Source organism: Amyelois transitella, chromosome Z, assembly GCF_032362555.1.
Source record: "Amyelois transitella isolate CPQ chromosome Z, ilAmyTran1.1, whole genome shotgun sequence".
In the NCBI taxonomy this organism is placed as follows: Eukaryota; Metazoa; Arthropoda; class Insecta; order Lepidoptera; family Pyralidae; genus Amyelois; species Amyelois transitella.
The window spans coordinates 7,797,102-7,809,768 of record NC_083535.1 but is presented as its reverse complement, the minus strand read 5'-3'; the positions used below and the strand labels follow the sequence as shown (position 1 = coordinate 7,809,768).

At 33.8% G+C, this 12,667-nt stretch overlaps 1 protein-coding gene across 1 annotated transcript; it reads left to right on the top strand.

Moving 5' to 3' along the window:
* The first annotated feature begins 116 nt into the window (after nt 1-116).
* On the top strand, nt 117-11,216 carry LOC106133773 (sodium channel protein Nach-like). Its single transcript, XM_060953796.1, has 12 exons — nt 117-304; nt 549-645; nt 968-1,077; nt 1,473-1,638; nt 1,914-2,071; nt 2,707-2,830; nt 4,338-4,502; nt 7,251-7,362; nt 8,174-8,227; nt 9,476-9,611; nt 10,119-10,225; nt 10,611-11,216. Exons 1-12 carry the CDS (start codon nt 117-119, stop codon nt 10,859-10,861), a joined length of 1,668 nt encoding a protein of 555 aa, XP_060809779.1. The 3' UTR covers nt 10,862-11,216.
* Nucleotides 11,217-12,667: the final 1,451 nt, after the last annotated feature.

The following is a 12,667-nucleotide window of genomic DNA, read 5'->3' as shown; positions in this document are numbered from 1 at the left end:
CGTAGTGTTGTGTATTTTCTTTTTATGTATTCATTTTTAAATTTTGAAAATTGAATCTGTTTATAAGTAAACATTAAATAATATTACTAGCTATTAAAAAGTTTTCAGTTGGTAATATGATTCACTTTAGTTCAGATGGACCTATAGAAGTAAAGCAGAAAAAGAGGCTCTCGGACGAAAGTAATTGGAATAAGAAACATGAGAAGATTGGCCGTTATCCGAACAAGTTCGTCGAGTTCTGTAAAAGGACGGATTTGCACGGATATAAGTATATTGTTATGGAGGAGCTCAGCTCTTTTGAAAGGTTTTTATTTTTTCTGTAATTTCCAACGCGATTGGGTCGCAAAAGTCTCAAGTTGGGTACCCATTATTTTTATAAGAGGTATAACAAATACATTTAAATAAATATACTATGCCACATAAAACTATCTTAATGTTCTGTAAAGTGCAACCATACGCTTCTACTATTTTTTAATTTTAATAAAAGAAATTACTAGATAAGTATTGTGATAATTTTTTTTGATTAACTGAAACACTAAGTTTTTTAGGGGATGCTGGGCTTTCGCAGTGGTTGTCAGTATTGTAGTCGCAGTTTATTTTGTAGTGACTGCATACATGTGGTATGCCCGGAATCCAATCGTCACCGTAAGTTTCTTAAAACCTTAGTTAAATTACTAGGTAAGTTTATTTTTTGGTGTTAGAGGCTAATATATGTTTAACGTTTACATAAACATTCGAGTACCTACATATAATCACGCCTCTTTACCTAAGAAAGATCCATAAATACTTCTTTCGCTTCATCCACATTTATTACTCTCTTCAAGATACGTTTAGTGAGGTCTACCTCCCCGTTCTAACGTTCATATACGCTACGAAATGAATGCAGGTATTGTGGCAAGTGGTAAGATGAAGTTCTCTGGACTGTTCTTTTGGGACTTCGTGTTAAGATTCTAATTTACGTTTGTAGGTCATAGAAAGTACACAAGGCGCCATTTGGGACGTGCCCTTCCCGGCTATTACCATTTGTGACCAAAATGCTATCTCGCGGAAAGCCGCAAGGCATTTTGCCGACACTGTGTAAGTATCGTTAAGTAAATTTATAAATTTACCTTACTCTTCATTTTTTAACAGACAAAAAAAATAAGGTTTTTCTATTCGACCGTAGGTATATATTGTTTATTGTATATTAGATATAATAAACTTTTATCCGCAGATATTTTACCCGCGCGAAATTTGCGCCACTTACAAAAGACAGCTTTCCCCAAGATTGAGCTAAATTATACTTAAACTAATTAAACCAAATGAGATTTGTGTTATGGGAAATGAACTAACTAAGCGACTCAGCGATGCAAGATTTTACATATACCTAACGATAAACATCAAAGACCAAACTCAGGCTAACAAAAAGAAATGTGTTTCATATTACGTACATATGTACTTATATTTCATTATTGTATTAAAATAATTTTTAGGACACTTCCGCCGAATATTAGCGCTGACAACATTTTCGAAATCACCCGGCTTGCTCCACTGCTGTACTCAGGTCTCGGGGTCACCAATAAACAGAAGGAGGATTTGCGGGCTTTACAAAAAGTGTTGGACTTGAATAACTTTACTGTTGACAACTTTTTTCGACAGGTAACTTACTTACTTAGCATTTGCGTTAAACAACAATGTTCGTGAGCGAATCTGCGGGCAACAGCTAGTTTCAAGTGTACTAGCTGTTGCCCGCCGCTTACAATATTTATATGGATTATAGACATAAGAATAATTAAACAGGCTTTACTGTACTTAACAATTTAGTTTTAAAATTCAAATATTTATTAATTAATTAGACCTTATTTTAATTAGCGAAAATGCGCTACAACTGGTAGTTTTAATTTAATTCACATTTACGTGTAAATTTGGTATAGCTTTCTCCGGCGCGCTCCTGCGGGAACATAGTCCAGCGATGTATGTGGAAAAACACTATATACCGTTGTGATCAGCTGTTTAAGACTGTTTTCACCGTCGTCAATCTGTGTTGCACTTTCAACTACTTTGCCGTCAAAGATTCAGAAAAAAAGGAACCGTAAGTTTGAATATTAATTAACACAGTCTATCTTACAAACTGCGATCCTAAACTAAATGTTGCATTCAAGAAATTTTTTTATGTTGGCCTTTTATTGAGAACCTCGCTTTCTGCCTGGGTATATGTAAATTATAAATGTCCAAAATTCTCTCTTGATGTACCTCCAAAATCATCAAATGAATAATACTTATTTATAAATATGTATAACGATAAATAAGATGAAGAATATTGCCAAATACCTTCACCTCATAGTATATTTATTATTAGACGTTTCTCTCCGTTAAAACTATTTTATTTTAGTAAGAATAGTTTCATTCTTACATTATCGGAGTTTAATTTTATTTGGTACATACTTAGCAAGAGGTATTTTCTCAAAAGCGTAAGAAAATCAAATCGCGGCTGACTCAGTTTCCTTTCATCAACATCATCATGGCGGCCTTTTTAGTATGTAGACCTCTCACCTCTTCCACTCTTGGCCACAAATTTTCTTGCACATAATATTAACATTATAGTTAACCTTATAGTAATAACTAATTCGCACAAAGCGACCGTATCGCATTGTGGAATCTCTTCTGTGAAACGATTTAATATGTATCTCTAATTGTTCACAGAGCCAAGTCTAAGAATGAGTACAGTACAGAAGATCCTCCGAAACCTCGCCGGGTAGCGTCTTGTGGCTACCAGACTGCGCTTACGGTTCTCTTGAACACCGATCCAAACGACTATTACAGCGCAGTCGTCGGATCCCAGGGTTTTATTGTAAGTTTTAATTTCTAGTAATTCCCAAAAAAGTTAAAACTACTCTTTCTCCCTTTCGAAGACCTCGCGAACATTTGTATCTTTTATGAAATTTTGAATATCTCAAAAACAACTTGACCGATTTTAATGCTCTAGGAACTTAAAAATTGTATTGTTATATCGTACAATATAAAATCAGACCAAGGTTTCAAAGTTATCGCGTTACAAACATATATATAACAAAAAGTAAAAAAATCAGTGCTTATTATTTTGATTTAATTTGAAATAAAATTCCCGGCTTAAATCTGGTCTTTGGTCGCTTCTGGTGACCTTTGGAGAGGTCCATTTGTAGTATTAATTAGTCGGTCAAATCAGATCAAAAATATGAGTACATTATGCTTTAATTCCCAACAAGCTGAAAATATCTAAAATGGTTTAAAACATGGAAAAAATGTTTGAAGTCGGATGCGGATTTATACATAACATACATACATAAAACCACGCCTTTTTCCCGGAGGGGTAGGCAGAGACTACATCTTTCCACTTGCCACGATCTCTGCATACTTCCTTCGCTTCATCCACATTAATAATTCTCTTCATGCAAGCTCAACGGTTTCGGGTACTCTTGACCTGACCCTTTGCCAGGACGTCCTTAATTTGATCAAGATACGTTCGTCTAGATGCGGGATGTTTTTAAAAAATTTTAGTTATTTTCACCTTGTTGGATTAGTGTAGTAATTTGTGTAGTTTGAAATGTCTACATTGACTGGACTACAATCAAAACTTCAGAAAAAATAACAAAAGTAATCAAAGCTTTATTTTGAAACTAAAAAATCGTTATGGTACACAGCAAGGTTAGACCGGTAATTAATGAACAATATCTGATAAATATTAAATGAAACCCATTTGTACCTATCCAACGAGTAAAGAACTAATTTGATGTACAGATAGTGTAAATTGGGAATAAACAGTGCATTTATGAATAAACTGAAAGGTAAATGGAATGCGCCAACTGCGTGACTGCACAGATTATTTACGCCGTTGAAGGAAGGAACTGACTATTGCAACTTTACTAAATTGACTAGTCCGTTACCATTCAGGATATTTTAGAGGGTACAAGTCTTCACAAAAAGATTGCCCTGTTTTAAACAATATAATCTCTTACTCGTTTTTATAACGATAAGATCACGATAGGATAGACACATACATATCACATCTTTATCCCTTACGGGGTAGACAGAACAAGTAGTCATAAGATTCAAAGGCCTCGTTTAGGTGGATGTGTTGATGGGTGGATGGGTTGATGTGATGAGATGAATTGGTATTATGATTCAATATTATAATACAAAGATAGTGACGGATTGCTCGTCCCAAGTTTATAAGCATTTATTTATATAAATTGAAGATGTGAATAATCGTACGTAGGTACATACATAAAATCACGTCTTTTTCCCGGATGAGTACGCAAAGACTACGTTTTTTATTTTGAATAAATAGTTACAAAATTCAAATAACAGTTTCTTTCAAGGTGTTTGTGGATGACGCATACAACGTTCCCGACCTGGACTCGCCTGCGCGGCTCATTAACCCTTTCACTGAGGTGCTCATAGCTCTGTCACCAGAGAGGACGTACGCGACCAATGGGATCAAATATTTTAGTCCTGAACAGAGGCAGTGCTATTATAATAACGAGGTAAAGGTATCTTAGTCTTAGTAGAAAGTAGAGAAAGAAGCGGAAGGCCCCGAAGTTTAATGGCAGAGGGTGCAACTGGGAACACGCCAAGATGAGAGAGAGTATACAAAGAAGCTATAGCTATCTTTAATTCTTCCGATGGTGAGCAAAGCCCTTGCCTGTCTTTGTATTACAAACATGATTTAATGTCAAAACCTTGCGTATGTATCGTATATTGCAAAGCCTTGCATTTTCCGCCAGATATGCGTAAAGGAAACCGCTTTAGATCAATGTATCCATTCTGCTAATATACATTTCACTTGAAATTGAAATACATTTTCCTACTACGGATAATGTTAAAGCATGATAAATATAACATAAATATATCTGTATTTTCTTTTATTTAATGCAAGTTTTTATCAAGAAGATAAAATACTTTTGATGAGTAGGTATACTTATAAAAGACTTACTTCAATGGTAATATCATTTTATATAAAACTTGTTTGATGGATTTGTGTCGGATTGGTAGCTGATTATTTATGATGTATTAAGCCCGCCAATGACAAAAATGATGAAATTTTGTACTCGTACTCGCCATGAAATGCACTGCCGTTGGATAATTTGTTGCCGATGTATGTTGAAAATAAATTTATAGATATAATTACAAATATTCATCCAGTTTGACAGTTTATCTCGAAGGCGAAGTATAGCCAATGTCGCTCAAACTCGCAATGTGAAGATATCGTCAAAATCAATTGTCATCTAATTATGATAATTACAATATACAATAATGGCTAATAATTATTATATCAATCACCTTGATTCATTCACGTTAATTTGCCGTTTTTTTTTATTTAAAACTTTATGTAGTTTTTTGATAGTTGATAAACACCAAAGAATTTCATTTGTTAAAAAAACACTGACGTAGAAACTGATGTATGTACGATTATGAACCGTATATCTAGGAATCAAGATTAACGATAACAATTTGCGTCAGTCTTTATTTTGTATTATTTCAATGAACTGATCTCAGGTTTTGTCTCTAACGGGCTCTAGTATTTTTTTTATTTAAATTTCATTGATCAGGGATTTGGAGGTTTTACCGTAATATTTTATGTTAAAGAGGTTTGTATTTTTGTTGGTAACAAAAAAAAACCGAAACTACTGAACCTTTTGAAGAGAGAGTCGGTCTCTTTTAAGAGAAATGTGAGCGCGATCTATTAACACATGCGTATAAGAGTGAATGAATCGAAATTGTTATAATTATTGTGAAGTGACCTGGTTAAGCTGTGTTAATAAATAAATCCAACATAGAATTCAGTTCACTAAACTTTGGTAATCATATTATTATTTATCGTGAAGCGTGTTTATTATACGGCTTATTGAATGCTTGTGCATTTTGATAAATTAATGCTACAAGCCACGTGAGAGATGTAAGCTCTTGTACTTTGTTTTTACGTAATGAAAAACGCTGTCTGATTCGCAAACATCATGAAGCTTGTTTCTCGTTATCTGCTTCTCGTCAGAGTATAAGAATAAAACGATCTCCTCTTTAAAATATCTGAATGATAGTTCACGTATCCATTTTCTTTGTCGTTTGATTAGTGGGAAATACCTGCCAAATTTAAATCTTACGCTTTACCTGGCACCCGAATAGGTAATTATATGTCATTTCCGGCAAAATCTGTTTATTATTTGGTTTAATTAATTTAACAATCTCATACTGGGTTTGAGAATAATGACTTACGTGATTCACTAAGATTCATGGTTCGATTCACCTTGCCTTGTCTTTGATGTATGCCAGAGCGCCGGGGGCTCCCCGCCTTCATCCCAAAAACGATTTGGGTTATAATTATTTTTAAAGGGTTATGAATACATTATGTAGCTGGTACTTCTCGTTAACATTCTAACCTGGTACCTCTCGTTGACAAGTCGGATACTTTAATCACTCGGTCACCGATACGGTCGTGATTTAGATCTATATCTAACGATATGTGCCTAAAATAATATGCAGATCATTTCGATTAAGTAGCTTCATTGACGCAATTCAAAAGATATCAAATCCCTTTGTAGGTATATAAGAAAGAAAATAAATAAATTATGTAATAAGATCATAATGTCACGTGGTCGGAACTCACTTATTTTTCATTCACGGGATTTTTTAAATGACTGGAGAGTAGAACGGCACCCCGCGAGATGGACCGATGGTCTGGTGAAGTCATTGGGGTAGGCCTATGTTCAGCAGTGGACGTCCTACAGCTGAAATGATGATGATGATGATCTTTTCAATACTGATCATGAATGGTAGTGTTCACACATTTAAGCCTATGTAATCTTCTGACGTAGGTAACTTTTATCTAGTTAAATACGTTCAGTAGATTAAGTAGGGTGCGCCTTTCATGAAGGAACCTAAATCTATATTGAACCTATGAATGTGCCTGTTTTTTGATAATCGCCTTTTAGGTACGAAATCGACGAAAAAGAAATAAAGTGGTCCTATTTTATATGTACTGCTGATGTTAGTAGGTACAATAAAATCAGAAATAATAAATAAATGACAATTGAATAAATCAAAATATATAACTTTTGTAAAAAGTGAACCGCTTCCTTTTTTATTTTAAATTAAATTACCTAACTACTGAAACCTCGTTCTAAGTGTACCGAACACTTTCTTGAAAACAGCATCAAAATCGGTTAAGCGAAACGCGAAATAATCGCGGACAAACATACATACATAAAATTGAGAACCACCTTTTTTATTTGTTATAGGTTAAATTTGGTTCTTTCCGTCAATATTCGTTTCATAACTGCATGGCATACCAAAGGATGGAACTAGTGAGGAGAGCTTGTGATTGTGTCCCTTTTTACTTTCCACATAAGGGTTAGTACTTTTAAATTTTAATAATTTATATTAAAAAAAAAAAAAACTAATTACATGAATACTTTAAAAATAAGGATGAATAATTGTGCGGCACTACTGGAAATCCACATCAGACTTTTTGTTTGGCAGTTACATAAACAGTGGTTCCTCTTAATTTTTGACTATACCCATGATGTGTGTATCATAGTATCAGTAGTACATTAAAGATGAGCTTTGTAGGAAAGCCTATTATAGCACGGAGGATTATATTAATGATAAACATGCGTGGCCCGAGCTTGACATAATGGCCTCTTAAATGCTTCTGCATTTTTGACATGGTGTTGACATAATTTGTACAGTGTGTATATACGAGTATTTTATTTTATCTTTATGTTTATTTATTTGACGAAATATTCGTTTTGAAATAACTAGTTCTGCATTCATTCATGTTTTTAATGTAGACAATGTGCATTCGTCCATGATTTAGATTTAAGAGATCTATATTTGTATATTGACGTCCGATGCAGTGTAGTTTGTTCCGCCGCTTCTTCTACACATGCGCTTTGGAAGCGGTAGTCGATTTAAGTGATGTGACGTCAATAAGTGATACCTTGTATCCAATTTTGAAAATAAATCTATATTGTTCTATTCTATCATCCAATATGTTCCGAGTTCAGCCTTAAATTATTAGGTGCTAATTTAAAGAATTAATGTGTATAAAGAAGTGTGTAGAAATATTGTTTTGGGCTTGGCGTTGATATACTCGTATCAGCTTTTTAGTTAATCAGTTATTTTCCTCTTATACATATTTTTAAATTTTTACGTGTTTCAGAGCCTGTACGTCTTTGTAATTTCAATGATGTACCATGCTTGGAAAATATATATAGTAAGTAAATGTTTAAATTAAAAATTGTTCTCGGAATAAACAACATTTCAAGAATTTATGAAGGTGCGATGTGCGGGTTATAAGATAAACCTTGTTTGTAGTTACCGATAACAAATTAATCCGTTTTTCCGTGCCAGTTGTCGAATGGTCGAAATACCTTTTTATATTTCTCATCCTATTAGAATACGCAGTATGTAGCTCATTAAGAACAGTTGACTGTAATTTTATATTTGAACTCTCTGATTTAAAACCTCTCATACGCGCAGCCACGCTAGATTTTATCAGCAACAAATTTTAATATTAGAAATGTTTCAACTGAGCTCAGTTCTACATTCAACATAAACTTTTATTCAAATTGCGTATTTACTATTAGTGTTGTGACTTTTAACTAAATGTCCTGTTGTGTTTATTTATACGGCCCGGTAAAGTAGGCCAATATTGCACTCTATAAACTACAGAATAACTGTGGCAAAACTAAGTTAGTTATAAATAACATCCGTTTACGCAAACGACCATAAAATATATAAGACATTGACTCTTAGTTATTTGCAGTTGGAAGAGTGCCAATTTTTTCATCTTCAGATAAACTCGGGTCCTAACTTACAATGTAGGGTTTATCATAACAAATGATTCAGTTGATCGAGTAATCAAAAACGTATATATTTGTTTCATGTGACCAAAACTATCGATCTGGTTTTAGCCATCAATACTTAAATGAGGTGGTTGTTTCTGTGCTCTCAATTTATTTCTATATACAACTGTAATTATTTAATTTCCATATTGGTCTGGAAGTGAAAAAAAAAACACGTGTGCCGGCTGCTTTTCTTCCTGTGCACGTTGTAATATGTTATTAAAGGAAAGGCAATAAACTATTCTTCATTTAGACGACGGGCTAGCAATCTGCCATCCTTGCAGTTCAACGAAAACTTTTAGATTTTTCGAGACTGTTAGCGTTGTCTATCGCGTAAGAGACAAAGGCATATGATAATCATGAACATACGTAAGTGTTTGTGTGTTTGTTTGGCCGTCTTTTAAGTCACTGAACCGATCTCCAAAAAAAATTTGCATATGTAAAGTGTGCATTCGGACAAGGAAAGGATATAGTTAACGCGGGCGGAGTCCTTAGGAAAGTAGGTCTACTGTCTTTATCCCGTAATGGGTTATGTGGTGTACCTTCATAAAAATGAAGATGTGAACAGTAGGTATACTACTACATGCTGTAGTTATATAGATTACATGTTATTCCAGTGCCAAAGGAAGATCATCACGACAACTTTGGGATGACATTCCACTGCTTCCCCGAATGTGAACACTTCGACTATCCATTGGAAGTGGCCCAGGGAGACCTGGCCCATGATCTACAACACAATGGTCTACCTTTTTTGTAAGTAGCTCTTTTCCTCTTTCATAGTCCGTGTTCTTGAACCGACGTCCAGCGGGCGAAAGAAAGCAAGTAACGTATAAAACTATAGGTGTGAGGAATGAAGGTATGTGACCGAAGGTGCACGTCCTGTAACTTTGACTTGTTTAAGTTTAACCGTTTATATTACTCGTGTACCTTGGGCTTTAAAAGAACAGCTAAGAATGTAATGAACCTCATCACTCGGATGATGATAAGATGATAAGAACTAGTTAGAAGACATTTTATAAACTACTAGCCTGAAAAGGTTGTGCACGCAAAATTTTATAGTAGTCGGTTTAATAGTTTTGACATAAAAGACTGATAAACAAACACAAATCAACTTTTCATATTTATATTATTAGTATGGATCACATTTACAATTCATGAATAGCCCCAGAAGTCATCCACGGTGTTAAAAAGTTAATGAAGTGTTATTTTCATTAAGGTGTTTTTTAATTTTATTTATAATTAGTAATTTTAATATTCCAGCAATGATGTAAAACTGGAGAATCGCTCTCTGCTCAACGTATTTTTTAATGACTTAGTATCAACAAAATACCGCCGGGATGTTTATTTCAACTGGCAAAATTTATTGGGTAAGTACCAACACATTTTTTACGCCTTACGCAAACTGGACAGATGAATAGAGTACTGTTGTAAGATTCATCACGTGAAAACTGCAAATATCATTATAACAATGCTGAAAGCATTTGCATTACTGCAGTAATTCGAAGATTAGATATTGTTTTTGATGTCGTAAAAATGCGGATATGGGGCGATATGATTTATTTATGATTAAGTAATCTCGTGGTATTAAAGAAAAATATTTAAAATTATTATTATTAAAATAATAAAGAAACTACGCTATGTCTGTATATGTCCGAAACCAAACATAAATTGAATATATAACAGGAAATATATATACCACGCGAACGAAGTCGCGGTCAAAAGGTTAGTGAGTTAGTTTTTTTAAATTTTCAGCTGCCTTTGGAGGACTCCTCAGTCTGATGCTCGGGTTCACATTGATTTCTGGGTTTGATTTCGTGCTATTCTTTGCATTCAGAATGCCATTTGATAAATTCTTTCGCAAAGCAACCCCAGAATCATCCGTCAACGCGATGAAGAATAAAGTGAACCCCAGTAAATTGTCAGTACAACAGAAAAAGGATACGTGGATGTCGGACTCTCTTAAAAATGAAGTTTTCTTAAGCAGGTATAATAAGAAATGGTAATGTTATTATAAAATCTAGCTGCGCCCTGGGAATTCGCTCAGAATATGTTATTCCGGGTTATAATCTGCCCGTATAATGAATTTTATCAAAATCCGTTTAGTTGATTGCGCAGATCCATCCGCACCAACTTTTGCATTATGAGTAGAATCATTTATAAAAAAATCACAAAAAATAGGTGTGGTTTCATTTACTATCGAATATATATTTTTAGATAAAAAACGTAATTACCTGGCTGATTCATAAAAAATCACGTTTTTTATAGTAATGTTGTGTAGTTTCTTAGATATAGTTATTTAATTCACCATGGTCGCGTGCCCAATGTAATACTACTCTTATTACTTCAATTATTCTTTAATAAAGCTTAAAAATGTAGAATGTCTTTTATTTTTAACCAAAATATATAGCCTCAAGTCTTACTTCAAGAACATCAAGAACTTTTAAACTTGAAAGGAATGTTTAACAGTATTCCATAAGTTTATAAGTCTTGGAAGTTTCGCCTAAAAATGTTATTTCAGACGGCTTGAAGACAGATGTAAGTATGAGTAGGTATCATTTATTAAGTATAATGTCAAATGTATTAACGGTTTATGGTATGCCGTGGAAAGCAGGATAAAATGTGACTATTATTATTTCCCCAATAAAGTGTAGGTATGTTTAATATTATTCCAATTTAAATGGTTTTGACATATTGATATTTAATATTAATTCTGATGATAATCAAATATCTACCAACTATCAACAAAATAAACAAAAGTTTTTTCTACAGGATCATTTTAAAAAAGAATAGCGTAAACTAGTAATCTATTAGGTACCTATACGACTAATGTGTCGGCTAACAAAAGGTTTATTCTGCTTGTTTACCTGAGTCATATTATCCGGGTTAGTAAACTCGTTTTGTTTTTTCCTCATTTTACAATAGAAGAATTTCACTCATACCTATCATCTGAATAATAGGACATAAGCATCTACTTATGTTAACCGGGAAATTGATTCACTCTGTTGAACAAAGGCGGCTTGTTTCATTTATTTTGTGGACTTACCCAGGTGATCATAGTGGATTAAACCACCAAGAGTAGGGCATCAAATATTAAACAAGGGGGATAAGTAGGAAAGAATATTTATGGCATGAGCAAGGCGCAATTAAGAGGCTATATATGCGTAATGTTTAGCTTAACACTAATCACTTCACTATTTCGGTTATCTCTACAGAGATTATTTCTACTGCATTTGTTTCTGTTTTGAGCTCAGTGATAAGTAACAAACAATGAAAATTAGGAATAAAAAATTGAAATGGTTCGTTATAAATAGATCGTAATTTTTTAAACTATCCTTTTTGCTCTTCTTCGTACGCGTGAAGGCAATTTTTATTCGCTCTCGTGGGTTTTGAGGGAAATCCTTTTATTTCTTATTACACTATCCAAGGAACATGCATTTCAAAATACCTGCATACGATGCCTTTACATTGTGTGCAAGTTGAGTAACAAATATGGATTTTTTTTTCGCGTTTGTAACATTGTAGTAGCGTTTGTTCCGGTTGACCCTTGTGACAAGTCCAGCATATGCCAGAATGAAATCCGTTCTTGAAAATTTTGTTGTGTTACGAATTTATGACGATTGTTATTTGGACACGAAACCCATATGGGCATTAGGAAATTACGATTGTACTCGTCCGGAACAATATGCATTTTTTTATTGACCTGCCCTACTTGTAATTTTAATTATGATTGATTTGAGTATTAATTTTGGTGAACTTTAAACAACGCAAGAAGATAATTGCCACCTATTGCATATGATGACGTAAATGCT